At 45.7% G+C, this 19,493-nt stretch overlaps 1 protein-coding gene across 1 annotated transcript; it reads left to right on the plus strand.

Moving 5' to 3' along the window:
* Positions 1–653: 653 nt before the first annotated feature.
* LOC128096759 (cytochrome P450 4B1) lies at positions 654–18,649 on the plus strand. Its single transcript, XM_052716718.1, has 12 exons — positions 654–846; positions 7,390–7,531; positions 7,716–7,760; positions 8,994–9,121; positions 12,570–12,694; positions 12,926–13,077; positions 13,215–13,321; positions 14,088–14,278; positions 15,952–16,085; positions 17,389–17,453; positions 17,552–17,634; positions 17,991–18,649. Exons 1-12 carry the CDS (start codon positions 667–669, stop codon positions 18,166–18,168), a joined length of 1,530 nt encoding a protein of 509 aa, XP_052572678.1. The 5' UTR covers positions 654–666; the 3' UTR covers positions 18,169–18,649.
* The last annotated feature ends 844 nt before the right edge of the window (positions 18,650–19,493 follow it).

Raw genomic sequence — 19,493 nt, forward strand, 5'->3', positions numbered from 1 at the left:
CTATTCAAGAGGGATTTGATGATTTATCTTCATCATCTTGAAAGTCTATTCTATATTCCTGTCCAATTTGTACTATGGTTTTAGGGGTAGTAGTTCACCCTCCTTTGATCCTTTTGGGGCTATGACATAGTCCCTAAAGTCATCTCACAAAAAAGGGACTCAAAACATTATGAAATAGGCAAAAGTATGAGTCCCATCATTGGTCCACATTAAGGGGACAGTGGAAGCTGTCTAATGAGAAAGCACAGATGATCTTATCTGGGAAACAGATGTAAAGAAAGAGTACCTATGTCCTCTGTGGGTGGGTTAAGGGAAATAGTGTGTATAAAGTCTCTTAAACATAGAAGGTACTTGTAAATAAGAAGGCAGTTGCAATGATCGAACCAAGAACTGCCCTATGTTCTCTTCTCCAAGAAACCAAGGTGGGATGCTCATGGTCTGGTCTCTATTAAGCTGTATTTTGGTAGAAGTCAGTCATGTTCTCTCTGTTGCTTATGAACTTTGAGGCAACTATCTCCACCCTATGGCACTCAGCCCAGTTTGGGCTGCTGCTGGCTGTCGGGCGTGGCAAGGAGGTGGGAACTGGCAGGGTGCCTGTGTCCAGAGTATAAGGCAACCTGTGGGCAGCTGGAGGCAGCTGGGAGTCTGGACCCTGCAAGTTTAGCCATGGCACTCAGCCTCCTCTCCCCGAGCCTGTCCCGCCTGGGCCTGTGGGCTTCTGTAGTGATCCTGATTGTAATCGTCCTCAAGCTCCTCAGCCTGTTGTTGCGGAGGCAGAAGCTGGCCAGGGCTCTGGACAGCTTCCCAGGGCCCCCTACTCACTGGCTTTTTGGTCATGCTCTTGAGGTAGGTGGAGAGGGGGATGTGGGAGAATCAGGACTAATTCCTTGGAGGCTAGGAAGGAGGCCATCAGTTCGGGCAGGGAGTAATGCCTGGAACCAAGATTCCTAGTCAGCTTTCCCACTCTTGCCTTTCAAGCTGCCTTCAGAAGCAACACAGCACTTCAGAGGTGGAGCTTAAGAAGGCCCAAGATTCTTTTCCATTATTCTGAGGCCCAAAGTGCAAGTCTTTGTTGAGGTTTGTTGATGAATCACACAGGGAAGAGATTGAATCCTCAAAGTGAGACCCAACAACTAGGCAGTCATGTTTAGATTTTTTTTTTTTTTTTTTTTTTTTTGGTTTTTCGAGACAGGGTTTCTCTGTGTAGCTTTGCGCCTCTCCTGGAACTCACTTGGTAGCCCAGGCTGGCCTCGAACTCACAGAGATCGGCCTGGCTCTGCCTCCCGAGTGCTGGGATTAAAGGCGTGCGCCACCACCGCCCGGCATGTTTAGATTTTTTATGTGTCCTGCTCTGTGTAGTGTAGAGATTTATACTACCAACAAGTGCTGCTTCCTGAGACTTCCCAGCATGTCTGAGAGGTTGGTGCCTGCAAAGCCAGGAGGTGCCTTCTGTGTCCCCTTCCTGTAGCTGAGAAACTATGGCATTTTCCCAGGCTCAGATCCTGGTTGGTTCTCCTGTAAAAGCATCACAGTAGGGGTCCACCTCAACATCCAGTCTCCCCAGACCTTCTGGGGGTTTGAAGTGAAATGGGAGAAGCAGATGCACCCCTCCAACTTCTGGAGATTCTAATAAGTCAGGTTGTAACTAGACACCTAAGATTAAAAGTCTTCCTGAATGTTTTGAGCTGCAGGCAGGTTTGGGAGCCTAGGCATGGATGCCAGGGATAGTCGCAGAAAGGGAGTATAATTCTTTCTACTTCCTTATTCCTCCATCTGGGAATTGCCCATCTTTTGGAATTGACACTGGAAATGAACTTAATCTCTAATCTTATTCTTGTCCCCTGTTGGGGATAGCCTATGAACTTCGCTGTATCACTGAGCATCCAGAATTAATTTCTAAAAAGGATGGTTTGGGTGGGAGAAAACAAACACTAGAGCCTCCCCTGCTCCCAGGATGGTAGAGGTGCCTCCCCAGGGTCCACTTCTGCTTCATTCTTTTCATCTTTCCTGCTAGTCTGAGGCTTCTGGAGAATAGAGATCTGGTCTGATTTATTTCTGTGCCCCCAAGGTACAGCACACAACTTGATACAGACCAGGCATGGCTGAATGAATGAACCCAAAAGGCTAGATTATAGGGAGAGGTGTCCGCAGAGGCCAGAGAGTAGTGAGGAAGGGAGGTGAGGGATCAGGAGGACTTGGGAGCGTCTCTGACAACTCTGGGAGGTTGAGGTTACACCCTGAAGGAGCATGAGAGACACATGGGAAGGGGCCCTCTGTACCTCCCACTTCGTGCTTAGCTGCTTTCTTCAGAGTGGGGAGGACCCCCAATCAGTGGACTTCTATAGCATGGAGTTCTTACTCTCTCAGAACTGCATGCCAGAGCTGGCTGCCCTCTTCTTCCCAGGGCCTCCACCCCACCTTGGAAGTACACAAAGAGCCTGGAACACAGCCTAGCTTCAGCTGCTTGTTGCCAATACCACTATCTGGAGGGCTTTGGCTTGACCCCAGGAAGGGCATGCCAAGATTGGAGTGGTGGCTGATCTTGAGTACTATACAAGTTCCCTGGGGAACCATCATAGGCACCCCACCATTGCATTCCTTCAGGGCTTGGCACCTCTCTCTGCTGTGGGTTGGATTCACACCTAAGCCTGTGAAGGGCAGGGTGTGGATTTGTTTCCCTAGTGTGAGAAAAGATGAGGAAGTTGAGATTCGAAGGGACAAGGTGTTCACTTAAGGACATTTAATAGTTCAGGATTCAAATTAAGGCTGGACCAGGGACCTCCTGCATTTTAATCCAGACACAGTAAATCAAAAAAGCAAACAAAAAACTAATCAAATAACCCAATAAATAAATAAAAAAGCCAAGTAACTGATATTTGATTCTAACGTAGTGGGGATGCGCACGGGAAGGAACGGAGGGTAGGTGGGTGTAGGCCTGGGGTGTGGAAGTTTCTACCAGGATTAGTTTCTCCCTTCTTGATTTCCAGTTGCAATCTGGAAGCACTAGTAGCATCTACCTTTCATCCTATTCAGATCTCAGAATGTGTCCTTTTGAGGCAGGGTGTGTGTGTGTGTGTGTGTGTGTGTGTGTGTGTGTGTGTGTGTCCTTTTCCTGAGGAGCACAGGGATATTCTCTGAGGGCTTAAGTTGAGGAGTTAGTGGGGAGCTGACATATCTAACCTGTGTGCAGTGGTGTGTGTGTGTGTGTGTGTGTGTGTGTGTGTGTGTGTGTGTGTGTATGTGTGTGTAGGGGGTATCGGTTTCCAGCTCAAGGAAAGGAAACCAATCCTCTGTGACCTCAGAGGCATCGTCTCTGGCCCTGCTTATTACTGGAGCAGCCCCCTTAGCATTGCACTGTATACTAAGAACTCTGGTTCGTTCTATTCAGCCAACACTGATCCTTGACCTTTGCTGTGCCCTGTTTGTTAAGTCATCCCTCCTCTCTGTTCTCTGTTATTGATTAAATGGGGGTAGTCATCTTCAGACTGCTGAGTTAGATGAGTATCTGTAGGACAGACTATAAGGACATAGCAAACAGCTGGGCAGCTAAATGTCAGATGTGAAATTTCTGTAGAGGATGCTTGATGCAAAATACTGCGACACATTTGTTTTCTTTTTCTTCTTTCCTCCCAAATCCATCTGGTCCTTGGTTTCCCCCAGTCCTCCCAGCAAAGATGTCTGAACAACTCTATGAAAGAGGAGGCAGAGGGGCAGGGACCAGGGTGAAAGGCAAACAGCAGCCAGGGGGCCAGGGTTAAGGGCGAGGAGGAGGAGGGAGGTCAGGGTTACTCCAGAGCTGGTGCTTCTTGTTTTGGTTGATTCTTCCTGCAAGTGCTTCTACTCTTCAGCTTTATTTAAAAATCTTAAAAAATTACATATTTTTAATTGGAATGGGATTATACCTCTACCCCTTTTCCTTCCTTCAGCGACTCCCAGTTACTCTCTCTCAAACCCCTCCCATGTCCCCCTCAAATTGATAGCCTCTTTTTCCTTATTATTGTTACATATGTATGTGTACACACACACGCACATGCACACGGACACACACACACACACACACACACACACACACACACACACACACACACTCCTCCTCAGTCTGTTTTTATTGTTGATACGGTTTCAAGACTCTATACTGGAAAACCAATAAGGGGTTCACCCCTGGGAGAGGCTCATCCTCCATCTTTCCCTGAGAGAGGCTCATTCTCACCCTCCCAACACTCATTACTTGCTTGCCGTTCTTTGTCTAGGGGTGGACCCTGTAAAAATTTCCGCCTTTCATGTTAACATGCTCATTGATACTGCCATTGTTCTGGTCTTGCTTACATGGCCATTTCTAGGAGGGATTGTTTCACAGGCCTCCTGATATCCTGTCTCTTATTTGAAGTCTCAGTGGCTTGGACTCACACATACCAGGCCCTAATAGTCTTATACATGTTAAGAAGAGAACCTAAAGGTCAAGACGACTGATTCTAGACACACAAGGGCACCAAGGGATAGCAATTGAGGAGGAGAGCAACTATGCTGATCCCCACAAGACTTCCCTGAGTAGCCCCAGACGGCACAGCAGAGACTCATGGGAAGAGTCCTGGCAGGTGGCATTCGGTTCAGGGACTGAGAGATCTTGTTAAGATCTGGGAAGTCAAAAGATGCCTGTTGAGTTAAATTTTTATACTGGAGATACCTGAGCTCTGCACTGGGACTTAGCATGTTGGAGAAGAGAAGTCCCTGTCTTCTACCCTCAATGGTTGGCTTTTCTAAACATTCACCTCTGTTTTGCAAGCAGATGAATTTGTGAGTGTGTGTGTGTGTGTGTGTTATGTATGTATATTCATCTGTGTGTGTGTGTGAAGACCAGAGGCTCATGTTGTATGTCTCCTATGACTCTCCACCTTATTTATTCATTTTTGAGAATTAAAAAACTTGCTTCTGTTTATTTTATGTATATGGGTATTTTGTCTGTATGTACATATGTATATCATGTGTACCTGGTGCTCATAGAGGCCAGAAGACGGTGTCAGAGGCCCTGGAACTGTAGTTACAGACGGTTGTGAGCCGCCAAGTATATACTGGGAACTGAACCCCAGTTGTCTGGAAGAGCAGCCAGTATTCTTAACTGCTGAGCAATCTCTTCACCCCCTTTAAAAAGATTTTTAAAAACTAAAAATTACATAAGTGCTTGCTTGCATATGTGTGTGTGTGTGTATGCGTGTGTGTGTGTGTGTGTGTGTGTGTGTGTGTGTGTGTGTGTGTGTATGTGTGTAGTGAATGTGTACACGTGAGTGCAGGTACTGGCAGAGTCCAGAAGAGGGTGTCAAATTCCCAGGAGCTAGATTTACAGGAAATTATAGGCAGTCCCATGCGGGTGCTGGGAACTGAACTTGGGTCTTTTTCAAGAGCAGTATGGCTCTTAACTGCTGAGCCATATCTATAGCCCCTTCCATTTCACTTTTTAAGGCAAGGTCTCTTATTAAACCCAGAGCTCTCCCTATTTTGGAAAGACTGGCAGGTCAGCAAGCCCCTCCCCTGATCTTTTTATCTGACTCTGAGGTTACAGATATATCCACCATGTCTGGCTTTTAAGTAAGAGCCTAAGGTTCAAACTCAGGTCTTCTTACACGGGAAGCAAGTGCTTCCTCTACTGAGCCATCTCCCCACACAGATTAATATTGTCCTCTAGCAGTCCCCAAGAGAGCTGTGGCTGCGGCAGACTGGTAAAGCAGGGAGCTTGCTCCTTGGACACTAGCCAACTGATCTTTAGGTCCATTAGCGAATGGCCTGAGCAGATTTGTTGACAGGAAGGACGGCAGGACAAGCTCAGTCATGATCCCTGTTCTGTTGTGTCATGTGAGACCGCTCTGTTGGCCTTAGAATGCACTGTTCCCACCTATGAAGAGGTCATGGTTCAATTAAACTTCATTACTGTCCCTCTCTGATTTTGTTCTTGGAGTCTAACTTACTCTTGGAGAACAAGACCTTCCTATTGTTCACTGCTGCCGGGGTCAACCCCGGTGCAAATGAGTGGATGAGGCAGGTTGCTGGAGAGCTGGGTGCAGTGACTTATATCCATTTCCTGTTTTTCCTCTGCTTCCTTCCTTTGGGAGAAAACAAGCTGTTCTAGATCTGATAGTAAGTATCCAGACTTAAGGCATCTGAGGATAAATCTGAGACATTTGTTGTGTAACTCAGAGAAGTTTGCCAGCAGTCACATGACCCTTAGAAGAACAGTGTCTCAACAGCCATTTTCAAGGATTGCAGCTGCAAAAGTGGGACCAGACCCTGTGAGCTGTCCTCACTCTCACTGGACTCCTGGGGACAATCAGGGTCCATAGGAGAAGGCTGTCTCTAGGGAGGTCATGACAATCCGTGACTGAGGCCAAGGGCTTGTGTCTGTGGTTGGAATACTGCAGAAGAGCACAGGCATGGCTCTCAGGAGTTGGGAAATATAGGGAGCAGAATGTAAGGAAACCCTATGTGGGGGAAGTAATTCACTCAAGCGTGATATAGACAACCGATTAAGCCAGTTAAGAGTATCAGAGATCCTTAATTCTGGGCAGCAAACAAGAGTGAGCTAATGCCTCAGAGCCTCTTGGTGCTGAAGCTCAGGGATATAGCATTTTTAAAGACAGAAACCACAATGACTTCAATGTTAGATGAGGGTCAGAGTAACCTTGCAACGTTTGTTTCAGCAGAACATAGTAGTTATTTAGACATAACATGACAATTATTTTTGACTTAAACATTAATTATTTTGGTTAATACATCTACGCCATGGTCCAAATCACAGAAATCTTGAATGTGTTGCCAAGACAGACATGGTTATTGAGAGTCTAGAGGCTTGAAAGTTCTTTAAGTGGACACAAAATGGAGTCAGGACAAAATGGTGTTAACCTTAGTTACTTCAGGAGCAGGCAGGAAAGAAGAGAGATGTAAGAGAAGGGAGAGAAGTCCAGGAATTACCAGCTAGGTAGGAGGACGGGCACCACAAATGTCCCTTTATCTGTAGGTAAAGATGATTTTTATCACTTTCACTCCCTGACATTGCATGCATAAGACCACCTTTTGGTTGAATTCAGAATTCAGAAAGATGACTCTATAGGCAGATTATACCTTTACATAGATATAGGACTGGGAGCCAGAGCTGCAGAGAAGGCACAACTGGTGATTTTAAAGGGAGTGGCTTGGGAGTGACAAGCGTTCCTGGGCTTAGAGCAGCAGCTCTGGGACTGGAGAGGGTATTAGAAATGTGCAGGAGAGTGGGGGTACAGGAGGAAGGAAGGAGGTTCCAGGCTCTGCCTAGGCAGTGTCTTTCCTTATTTTCCCAGAAACCTGGGGTCTTCTGGCTATACTGGGTTCCTGAGTGGTCCTTGTCTTCTGTTATCATTTCAGATCCAGAAGTTAGGGAGCCTGGACAAGGTGGTATCCTGGTCCCAACAGTTCCCCTATGCCCATTCTCTCTGGCTTGGACAATTCCTTGGTTTCCTGAACATCTACGAGCCTGACTATGCCAAAGCTGTATACAGCCGTGGGGGTGAGGTTGCCTGGAGAGAGGGTGGGGTTTCCTGGGAATGATGGGCTCAGGGACCAAGTTGGGGAAGGTCAGGGCCTGTGTCTAACATCTTGGATGAGAATAACCAAGTCCCTACCTCATTCATCACTATGCCTCACCTGGGAATATCCTGTTTCTCTGTGACTGACATCCGTTTGTTCTGCAGACCCAAAGGCTCCAGATGTGTATGACTTCTTACTCCAGTGGATCGGTAAGTGAACGTCTATTTTACTGTACCTTCCCTTCCCTCCCTTGTGCTAAGTGACCAGAATCCTGGCCTGCCATACTCAGCCGATTGTCCCTCCAGTGGACTGCCTGGCTCCTGAGTGCCTGTCCTAAGCTTAGCATCTCTGTGGGGAGGCAGGAGAGCAGCAAGAGAGCTCCTGCCTGTTGCAGGAGTTAGATAGACACTTACCCTTGCTGGACATTCATCTTCCCTCTCTTCTAAGCAGAAGCAAGGCAATGTGTCTTTGAAGAATGGCTTTCTAGAGGAGGCAACCCCAGAGTTGATCCTACAGGATAGTATAGTGATGTTTGTTTCTGGAAGAAGGGTCTGAGAAAAGGTGTAGTCGCTGTAGGACCATGGAGGCTGCAAGTGTTTGAAAGGCAGACTTCAGTTAGTAGATGGGGCCAGTCAGGGAAGATGGGCCAATGTTGGCTGTCAGTATGTGGACTGATGTTGAAGGTGGAGGGAGCCACTGAGTCATCTACTTCTTTTAATTAATTAACTAGTTGATTGATTAATTGACTCTGAGACAGAGTTTCACTATGTTGCCTTAGCTGTCTTAGAACTCTCTATGTAGACTAGGCTGGCTTTGAACTCACAGAAATCCACCTGCCTTTGACTTCTGAGTGAGTGCTGGGATTGATGGTGTACACTACCACACCTGGCCTTATTCTTATTTTTACTTTTATTTATCTCTATGTGTGTTTGTGTAGATTATGCCACTTGTGCACAGGTACCTATGTTCGATCCCCTTGAACTGGACTTACACGTGGTTGTGAGCTGTCATGTGTGTTCTGGGAACTGACCACAGGTCTTCTGTAAGAGCAGTGAGGGCCCTTGATCACTGACCCATCTCTCCAGCCTCCTCTGAATCTTCTTGATCCAAGGCCATATGCTTCTCCAAAGTTCCTTTACTTATTTATTTACCCTTGGAAGCTTCCTGGGAGCTAAGAAAGGGCTGCTTGGTAGGAAGGTAACAGTCTTAGACTATTGACTTAGTCAAGATCTGCTACCTTCTCTATGTTGGGAGGTCTCAGTTGGGAGGTTTCTATGTTGGGAGATCGCAATTGGGTACCAGAGGTCTATATTGGTTCTTGTAGTGCCTCCCCACAGGGTGTTCCAGCTTTGGGAGTGGCAGAGGTTGTGGTTGATCCCAGCTCTCATGGGTAAAGCAGGATTTCCTGGATTCCACAGCCTCCATCTCCCTTCCCTCCTCAGGGAAAGGCTTACTGGTTCTTGATGGGCCCAAATGGTTCCAGCACCGCAAGCTGCTCACACCTGGGTTCCATTATGATGTGCTGAAGCCCTATGTGGCCATATTTGCTGAGTCCACACGTGTCATGCTGGTGAGTACCCTCCCTATGGCAGATCCTGGAACTGTGGGCTGCTGGACCAGCCTTCTGTACCCATCCCAATTTGCCTTGGGTGAAGGCAAGTGGTGCTCTCCTGTGGAGAGGGTCCCTGAAGCCCTGTCCTCATTATGACTGCAACAATGGTGCCAAAGGTTTTTAAAGTATATCCTCATGACCCTCTGGATTTCCTTGGTGTCTGTTGTTATGTTCCCCCTTCATCTCTAATTTTGTTAGTTTGGATATTCTCTTTGCTTTTAGTTAATTTAGATAAGGCTGCAGTTCTCAACTTGTGGGTCATGACCCCTTTGGAGGTCAAATGACACTTTCACAGGGGTCACATATCAGATATCCTGCATATAAGATATTTACATTATGATTCATAACAGTAACAAAATTATAGTTATGAAGTAGCAACAAAATAATTTTATTGTTGTGAATCACCAAAACACGAGGAACTATTTTAAAGATCACAGCATTAGGAAGGTTGAAAACCACTGTGAATACGGGTTTGTCAACCTTATTGATTCTGTCAAAGAGCCAACTCTTTGCTTCATGGATTTTTAAAATGTTTTTTGTTTGCTTCTATTTATTGATTTCACCCTGAGTTTGATTATTTCTTGCCTTCTATGTTTTTGGGTGTGATTTCTTCGTTTTGTCCTAGAGCTTTCATGTGTGCTGTTGCTAGTATGAAATCTCTCCATTTTTTTTATGTAGGCATTTAGTACTATGCACTTGCCTCTTAGAACTGCCTTCATTGTGTCCTGTAAGTTCAGACATGTTTATTCCTTTTCCTTCAATTCTAGATTTTTCCATTCAATTCTAGAATTCATTCAATTCAAGCCTTTAATTTCTATCTTGATGCATTTTTCATCCAGTAGTGTGTTGCTCAGTTTCTAAGAGTTTGTAGGCTTTCTGTTGTTTCTGTTGTTGTTGAGATCCAGCTTTAGTCTGTGGTGGTTTGATAGGATACTGGGTGCTATTTCAATTTTTCTGTATTTGTTGAGACTTGCTTTGTGTCTGAGTAGGTGTTGTTTTGGAGAATGTTCTATAAGGTGCTGAGAAGAAGGTCTATTCTTTTGTGTTTGGGTGAAATGTTCTGAAAATATCTGTTAGGTTCGTTTGGTTTATAATACCTGTTAGCTCCAGCATTTCTCTGCTTAGTTTTTGTCTGGTTGACCTATCTCTTGATGAGAGTGGGGTATTGGAGTCTCCCACTATCAGTGTGTGAGTTTCAGTATGTGATTTAAGCTGTATTAGTGTTTCTTTTACAAACGGCCCTTATGTTCAGTGCATAGATGCTAAGAATTGAAGCGTCCTGTTGGTGTACTTTTTCTTTGATGAGTATATAGTGTACTTCCCTATCTCTTCTGATTAGTTCTGCTTTGAAGTCTACTTTGTCAGATATTAAAATGGCCACAGCAGCTTGCTTCTTAGGTCCATTTGTTTGGAATATCTTCTTCCAACCCTTTACCCTGAGGTAATTGCTATCGTTGATGTTGAGGTGTGTTTCTTGGGTGCAGCAGAATGATGGGCCCTGCATCCATTCTGTTAATGTGTGTCTTTTTATTGCGGAATTGAGAACATTGATGTTGGGAATGAACAGTGTTTGTTGATTCCTGTTATTTTGTTGTGATGGTGTGTGTATGTTCCCCCTCTTTAGATTTGATCGCCTGAACTTATTTATTCCTTGTGTTTTTCCAGGTCTGGTAAACTTTTTTAGATTGGAGTTTTCCTTATATACCTTCTGTGGGGCTGGATTTGTAAATAGATACTGCCTAAGTTTGATTTTTATCACAAAATGTCTTCTTTTTTCTATCTAGCGTGATTGAAAGTTTTGCTGCATATAGTATTTAGAAGTGGTATCTGTGATCTCTCAGAGTTTGTAAAACATCTATCCAGGCCATTTTGGCTTTTAGAGTCTTCACTGAGAAGTCAGGTGTCTTTCTTATAGGTCTGCCTTTATATGTTACTTGGCATTTTTCTGTTGCAGCTTCTAATACTCTTTCTTTGTTTTGTATGTTCAGTGTTTTGATTATTATGTGCCAAGGGGAATTTCATTTCTGATCTAATCTGTTTGGTGTTCTGTATGCTTCTTGTATCTTCATAGGCATCTCCTTCTTAATGTTAGGGAAATTTTCTTTTATGATTTTGTTGAGAATATTTCTGTGTCTCTGAGTTGAGATTCTTCTCCTTCTATTCCTACTATTCTTGTTTGGTCTTTTCATAGTGTCCCAGATTTCCTGGATGTTTTGTGCCAGGAGCTTTTTAGATCTTATATTTTATTTGTCTGAGGTATCCATTTCTTCTATCTTGTCTCAAATGGCTGTCTCTTAGTATTCTGTTGGTAAGTCTTGCCTCTGAAGTTCCTGTTGGAGTTCCTAAACTTTTCATCTCCAGATTTCCTATAGTTTGGGTTTTCTTTTATTCATTAATTTTATTCATTCTATTTCCACTTTCAGGACTTAAATGGTTTTGTTTATTTCCTTCCACTGTTTATTTATGCTTTCATAGATTTTTAAGGGGTTTATTGATTTCCTCTTTAAGGACCTCTATCATATTAATAATGCTATTTTATGATCTTTATCTTGTGCTTCAGCTATGTTGCATTTCTCAGGGGTCTACTGTGCTAGGGTTGCTAGGCTCTAGTGGAAAACATATTGTTCTCACTGTTATTAATTGTATTTTCATGCTGGCTTCTAGGCATTTGGGTTCAGGAAGATTGTAATTCTAGGTGCTGGTGTCTGGTCTTGTCTTTGTTGCACAGATGTTTTGTTCCTTGCTTTTTGTTGCCCTCTCTGGTTGTTAGGAGAGTGTGGTGGCTGTGTGTTGCCTGGTAGGGAATTTTTCTCAGATAGGTGTTGCATGGGAGAGGGGTCCTGGTAAAATGGGTTTCTAGGTATGGGAACTGGCACTTAGGAATGGAGAAGGCCTGGGAGGAGTGAGGGGGTCCACAGAAGAGAGGAAATCAGGGTGTTCCACAGGACGTTGCTTTAGTCCCCTGGGAATGGGGCCAAGAGTGAGAAGAAGCACAAACAGGGAGTCTGCTACAAATCTAGGAATGAGACTGGGGTATTGGATTTGGAGGGGGTGTGAGAGTGAAGATCTGAAGTTCACCTACCTGCTATAGTGACATACTTAATTCTCTGGCGGGCTTGGCTGCTAGGTTCCCAGGGAGTGCCTGCTGGAGTTGGGGACTGGAATACAGCCATGAGTTGGGGGAAGGAAGTTTGGAGGGGAAGATTTGTGTGATCCACTGGAGATGGGGGGAGGGGGAGTTGGGAGACCACAGCAGATGGTCTGTTACAGAGTTGGGGATGAGACTGGGGGGATGGATTTGGAGGAGAGGAGGGAGAAGTGAAGCTCTGTAGTTAGCCTACCTGCTTCCCTGGCCAGGTAGCCCAGCTCTTTTGCACATTACATCCCCTCTCTCTCTGGATTCCAGGACAAATGGGAGAAAAAGGCTAGCGAGAATAAGAGCTTTGACATCTTCTGTGATGTAGGACACATGGCGCTGGACACCCTCATGAAGTGCACCTTTGGCAAAGGAGACAGTGGCCTAAACGACAGGTCAGAGGCACCTCTGCCCAGGGCTCTCAGATAAGGAAGCTGAAGGGCTCCTGATCTCTGGTTGCAGAGGTCCTGCTTTGGTTTGCCTTGGCCCTGCTCGGGGTGGAAGACACATTTGGTGTTAGTGAGGAGGCTGAAGGAGGCAAGAAGAGGAATGGGAAGTATTTTGGATAGGATTCCTAAAAGAAAGCTACTCAGGCCTCTTCCCTCCCTCCACCCTCTTCTGCCTAGAGACAGCAGCTACTACCTGGCAGTCAGTGAGCTCACATTGCTGGTGCAGCAGCGCATCGAATCCTTCCAGTACCACAATGACTTCCTCTACTGGCGCACTCCACACGGCCAGCGTTTCCTGCGGGCCTGCCAGATAGCCCATGAGCATACAGGTGGGCCTTTCCTTCAAGCCCCCTGTCCCCCTGCCATCGCATGCCAACTAGGAACCCTTGGCTCTTCCCCTGGAATCCTTTGCACCCTTCCTGATACAGGGCCAAAGTAGGCAGTGACACCTGTGCTCTTGGTCCAGACCAGGTCATCAGGCAGCGGAAGGCAGCCCTTCAGGATGAGAAGGAACAGAAAAAGATCCAGCAGCGGAAACATCTGGACTTCCTGGACATTCTCCTGGGTGCTCGGGTGAGTGAACACAGTCCACCCTACCTGGCAGCTGGTCCCAGGGAGGCCTTTAGACTCTCCTTCTAAGACAGGCTCCTTGCTCAGCAAATATAACCTACTGCTTGCCCATGGCAAAAATCAGTGAAGGTAAAAATGCAGCATGTGTGTGGTTTGGCTGAGACACCAGGGAGCTGGCAGCCTGGATCACATGGTAGCAGCTTGAAGATATTTCTAGACTTCTGAGATTCCTAAACATCTTGGCATTGTAGAAGCTTAGAGGTTAGATTTCATTTTCTTTCCTTCTTTCCTTTCCTTTACCTCTGTCCCCTTCCTCTGTCCCTCCCTTCTTCCTCCCTGCTTCTCCTTTCCTTCCTTCCTCTATTCCACAAAATTTGGTGCCTACCCTGAATCAATGCCTGTGCTAGCATGCAGAGATAAGAAAGACTTGGCATGGCCATCCATCTGCATATGGTATAGTGGCCAGATTGGGGGAGGTAGTAGGTGGATGTTGACAAAGATTTTTTCTCTGCCAGCTAAAAGCAGTATGCCTAATGAGCAATATTTGGGGCTGAGTAAAGTTACATGTGTCCAGAGTGCTCAGGGAGGGTTTCATGAATGAGAAGCATCTCGGCCAGAATTGGAAGGGACAGAGGAATCTGGAGGAAGACTCCTAGTCTACCAACAAGTGTTCATATGCTTCGTCAGATCTGCATCTGACAGCTGCTCTTGGGCATCTTCTTTGCCCTAACTCAAAGGCCTTGAGCTCTCCCATGGTGCCTTCTTTCAGGATGAAGGTGGGATCAAGCTGTCAGATGCAGACCTCAGGGCTGAAGTGGATACCTTCATGTTTGAAGGCCATGACACCACCACTAGCGGTATCTCTTGGTTTCTCTACTGCATGGCCCTTTACCCTGAGCATCAGCAGCGGTGTAGGGAGGAGGTCCGTGAGATCCTAGGAGACCAGGACTCCTTCCAGTGGTGAGTGAATCTGAGAGGCAGCTTGGCCCTTCTTGCTCAGCCCAGGAAGGGGTTGTGCTTATCCTGCCAGTGCCTGCCAAGGACAACCCACACTTATTCTGGAAATGAGGTGAAGTTGGCAACAGTTGTTCCCTTTCTTTTGGTTGTGTAGCTTTCTTGGGGGGTTAACTCTAGATGTACCCCCCCTTTAACCAGTCTCCCCAAATGGAGGCATTTTAGTGTCGCAGAAATTGTCAACAGAGGCTGAATTTCATAATGGCAGAATATGGACCCCTACTGGGCTTCTGGATAGAGTAGAGAGGGCTGAGAAAGTGGAGGAAGTCGGAGATGACCGTGGGAAGACAGATGGGAAAAAGCCAGTCCCTTGCCATCTGCCTTTGGATGACAGCACAGAAGCCCCAGACTCCACATCCCTCATCACGTTAAAGGAGACAGATCCTAAATGCCAAAAACTTCTATGTGTCCCTCCTTGTTCCTCAGCTCAAGTCTGAAGTCCTGAATGTGACACCAGCTGAACCAACTTCCAGTTCAGAGTGGTCTCTGAGAGTCCCACCCAGGCCTCTTCTGTTGCTTCCTCCTCCTAGGCCTTTGGAACCTGACAGTCCCTCATCCCATTGAGTTCCTGATCCACCTCCAGCATGGGGCAGGACACACAGCAGGGATTGAGAAATTGGCCTATCAGTGTCCAAGGGGGACTGATCTGTAATTCCAGCATCAGAGATTTGAAGGATGGAGTCTCCATAGCTAATGTGTACTTGTGGGATGTTGGAAACCTTCCAAGGGGTCCAGCCATGTGCACGGTGCTATCTGGAGCACATTGCAAGTATGAAGAGGAGAGACAATTTGCTGCTCTTGGGGAGTTCTCAGAAAGTCAGACTCACATGGCTGAAATCCAGAGAAGGCTGCAGGATGGAGTAACACTGAGTGGCCAGGACGTTGAGGGTAGAGGGTGAGGAGGGGAGGGGCTTGAGTTGACTTTAGAAAGAAGGTTGAAACTCAGGCGAAGAGAGCCATGCTCTCTAGCCAGATAATCATGTATACAGTCTGAGGCAGGGAATTAAATACTTATTTTGTTTTCACATAGTTTTATCCAGAATTTGAAGCAACTTAGAGGATACTTATTTAATAAAATAGTACAAGAATTGAAAAATCAGGATTATGGGGAGAGTGAGTTGGAATTTGGGGCTCTGTAAGAAGGTATTATATAGTTCTGATGATTGAATTTTACATTTGGTCTGAACTTCATGGTGTCCAAAGTGGGTATTTATGTGAATTTATCATTATTCATCCATGGACATTGGTTGATTTATTTAACTAACAAGTATCAGGCCACCTTTTCCATTCCATGGCCACAAGGGAAGCCAAGCAGAAACTAAAGAAATGTCCCTTGTGGGAGTTCTGTAAGGCACTGAAAGACACAAAAGGGACCTTGTCTTTGAGGGTTGGGTACACGTATGTCTCTTGGATCCTGTGCCTTCTCCTCCCAGAGCACTAGGTTTCTCTGGCCACCCAGTGTGACATTATGCTTAGGCAAGTGAAGCCCCCTTGACTCCTCTGTTGGAAGTATGGTGGTGACAGAAGGTGAAAATGATATCATGGTGAAGTTGGGGATGGGGCCTACCCTCTCCTGGGATCCCTGTTCCCAGTTCCCAAGTGTCCCGTGTTGCTGGCAGGGACGATCTGGCCAAGATGACCTACCTGACTATGTGTATCAAGGAGTGCTTCCGCCTCTACCCACCGGTGCCCCAGGTGTACCGCCAGCTCAGCAAGCCAGTCACCTTTGTGGATGGCCGCTCTCTACCTGCAGGTGGGTTGGGGGAAAATGGTAGGGTGGAATGAAAGTCCTCTCAATGCTCTTTGATATTACCTGTGCCATTGGACAATCTTTACATTACGCGGAGAGAGTTCAAGCTTCGTGTGCTGAGCCCTGGGCCAGAGCACTGGCCTCACAAAGTAAACTTGTCTCTGCCCCCAAACCTCTAGTTTCTCTTCTCTAAAATAGGGCTGAGGATATAAATATGGGTATGAGAATATAAACTTCATTTTCCTCCTAGGTTTTAGGGTGATTATGTGGATTCATCTTTTTGTGGATTGAATTAGCAAGAACTATTTTTTGTCTTCCTAAAGAATCCAACATGAGTTACTCCTTTGAGGTAGTGATTGTGAAAGTTGGCTTTTCTTTTTAACTGTTAGTGCAGCAGGACCCAGGCATGGCCAATCACTGGGTACTGTTGCTGCATTTTTCTCAGGGGAGGGGTTCTTGTAACCTGAATCTTTCTTTTTTTCTTCTGTTTAAAACTGCATCAAGGTAGGGGGTAGTGTCGCATGCCTTTAATCCTAGCACTTGGGAGGCAGAGCCAGGAGAATCTCTGTGACTTAGAGGCCAGTCTGGTTAACAGAACGAGATCCAGGACAGGCACCAAAACTACACAGAGAAACCTTGTCTTGAAAAAACAAAAAAGAAAAAAAAACTATACCAAATGATTCTACTATGGTGCTATTTAACAAGCAGATTGTAATGATATGTGTAAAATAAAACAAAAAATGAAAATGGGGGGGAAGAATACATTTTTCATGACAATGATCTTCAGAGTTTTCATTCACACTGTGCCTATCTGATTGCACCCTGGACAACTCCAGGAGATGATTCACATAGACTATGATGCAATGTGTGTATAACATGTTCAACTCTGTGTTGAGGCTTCATAAAAATATTCAGACCTGGGCCTGACATGTAGTAAGCATCAAATGAAGGGTATCTCTTATTATTAATAGCATAATAGCTTCCTGAGAGTTAGTTAATTGAAAGTCAAAAGGCTATAATTAAGTAGCTCCTATTTGTCCCACTTTGTGGTGGGGTGGGCTCACCATTCTTGGTTTTCATTCCACAGATGTATAGGTGAGGCACTATTCTCAGTTCCTGGCTCCTGGAGCAGTTGATTATGACGATTAAAATACTTTGAATGTGACCAAGAGCTCAGTGTCACTGGCAGTGCACAGACAGAGGCTAGTGTCCCAGATAGGGGGACATTAGGGGATTCAGTCCTAATGTGGAGGTGGGCCTGGCTGCCTCACAACACTTCGTCATCAGGCCTCTTTTCTGCTTACAGGCAGTCTCATCTCTATGCACATCTATGCCCTCCATAGGAACAGTGCTGTGTGGCCTGATCCAGAGGTACTGCATCTCTGGGTTTGGAGGGTAGACAGGATGTGGGCTGTGGGGTTACCTCTGGCAGGATCTGGTGAGTATTTAAGCAAGCCCTATCTCCTTAGGTCTTTGACCCCTTGCGCTTTTCTCCTGAGAATGTGACAGGACGCCACCCCTTTGCCTTCATGCCTTTTTCTGCCGGGCCCAGGTAGGGAGAGGGACAACATTCTCAGGCCCTCAAGACTGGGGGTGAAAAGTGAAGGTCATCATTGGGGAGGCGTCAATATGGAGTTCTCTGTGATAATGGGGGCCTTTTGCTATTTTTTCCTGTTTCTGGTAAATGGGTGGGGTACGTGTTTCCTTCTGTGAGAGACTGCAAGCCAGAACTACCAATGGGACAATGCCCAGTGGGACCCTTTACCATGCTCCCGAGTTTTGCCTTTTAAGCCCAGGTCAACAAATCAATCATTCATTATGCATTCAAAAATAGTTACTTTTTTTTGTGGGTCTCTAAGAACACTGGATAGCCAACAACCTGATGTTTCTTTGTGCTGCTCGCTGCAGGAACTGCATTGGGCAGCAGTTTGCCATGAATGAGATGAAGGTGGTCACAGCCCTTTGTTTGCTGCGCTTTGAATTCTCTCTGGATCCCTCAAAGCTGCCCATCAAGCTTCCCCAGCTGGTCCTGCGCTCTAAAAATGGCATCCACCTCCACCTGAAGCCACTGGGCTCTGGGAAATAGCTCTTCAGAGACTACAGCTTAGACATCACAGGCTGTAGCTTTTTCTGGGATGTTGCTATCCTAGCTTGAATGTAGAGTCATCATGGATCCCTGCTTTTGGGGGGCTTATAGATGTGAAAGCATTGGCACTGACAGTCTCGTGAAGGCAGTCCCTTGTAAACACATGTGTCTAATGACTCCATGACTGAACTCTGCAGCTCATTCCTTCACTCCACAAACATTTGTTGAACATCTGGGTGTCTTGAGAAACTTCATTTGTTTCTCGTAACTAATGTCTTTCAAAAACAAACAAACCACAACCAGAAAAATACATTCCATCCCTTGAAAAATCTTGGTGAAGACCATGGAAATGTTGCCTTGACATTTGTGGAAGTTGGATGGGAAGGAGGGATGGTTTGGACAGAAGGTGACTCTTCATTGACTTGCATTTCTTTAACTGCCTCTGTGTATTTGGAATATAACAGACACAACGAAAAACTGTTTAAAATAAATCTCTACAAATAAAGAATAATTCCTAAAGCACCCTCCCACCACTAAAGTGAAAGAATGTGAAAGATGTCTTTACTGGGGTGATTCTTTCTTGGGATATGTCTCTCTGGCATTCTTGTCATCTGCAGCAGTGGTGTCTCATAGTCATACAGTGCTTTGGGCATTCACAGTATTCCTAGGGAAGGTGTACAGTAGCACTAAAGAGGAATTCCTGGGAGAAAGGAAACTCTTTCCACAAGGCATGACTGTGCAAAGAAGGACTTTTGGGGTGGAGTTCAAGGTGGGGCCCACATGATGACTAAGAGGTGTTTCCCTGGCAGTCCCTGCAGCAGTTGCTTGATGGCCATGAGTACTTGTATCTCTAGGGTTAAAGGTCTGGAGTCACTGGAAGGGCACTAGAAACTAGGATCAGAGGCAATAGCTAGGAATTCTAGCCCTGGGACTTGGTAAAGTCTCTAGGGCAGCAGTGCTCGACCCAGGAGGTTGGATAGGGTTTATTAAACCTTTCACATTGTACACCTAAGACCACTGGAAAACACAGATATTTGCATTGCAATTCATAACAGTAGCAAAATTACAGTTGTGAAGAAGCAATGAAAATAATTTTATGGCGGGGGGTCACCACAACATGAGGAGCTGTATTAAAGGGTCGCAGCATTAGGATGGTTGAGAACCACTTCCCTGGGTTATGTGCCATATGCTTTCTTACTACTGGATCTTTTCCACTTGGAAGAAGTGGAAAATCTTGGCAAATCTGCCTTAGGACACTTGCTAACTCCTACAAAGCCACGTCAAGACCCAGATCTTGTAAACTTGAAGCTGGGATGCAAAGGTCC

Source organism: Peromyscus californicus, unplaced genomic scaffold (genome assembly GCF_007827085.1).
Source record: "Peromyscus californicus insignis strain IS unplaced genomic scaffold, ASM782708v3 Scaffold_5__1_contigs__length_169319896, whole genome shotgun sequence".
Lineage (NCBI taxonomy): Eukaryota > Metazoa > Chordata > Mammalia > Rodentia > Cricetidae > Peromyscus > Peromyscus californicus.

Excerpts from the sequence above, each read along its gene's own strand:
- LOC128096759 (XM_052716718.1), top strand. The coding sequence starts at position 667 with ATGGCACTCAGCCTCCTCTCCCCGAGCCTGTCCCGCCTGGGCCTGTGG. Across the intron at positions 847-7,389 it reads TTTTTGGTCATGCTCTTGAG|ATCCAGAAGTTAGGGAGCCT; the intron begins GTAGGTGGAGAG and ends TTATCATTTCAG. Across the intron at positions 9,122-12,569 it reads AGTCCACACGTGTCATGCTG|GACAAATGGGAGAAAAAGGC; the intron begins GTGAGTACCCTC and ends TCTGGATTCCAG.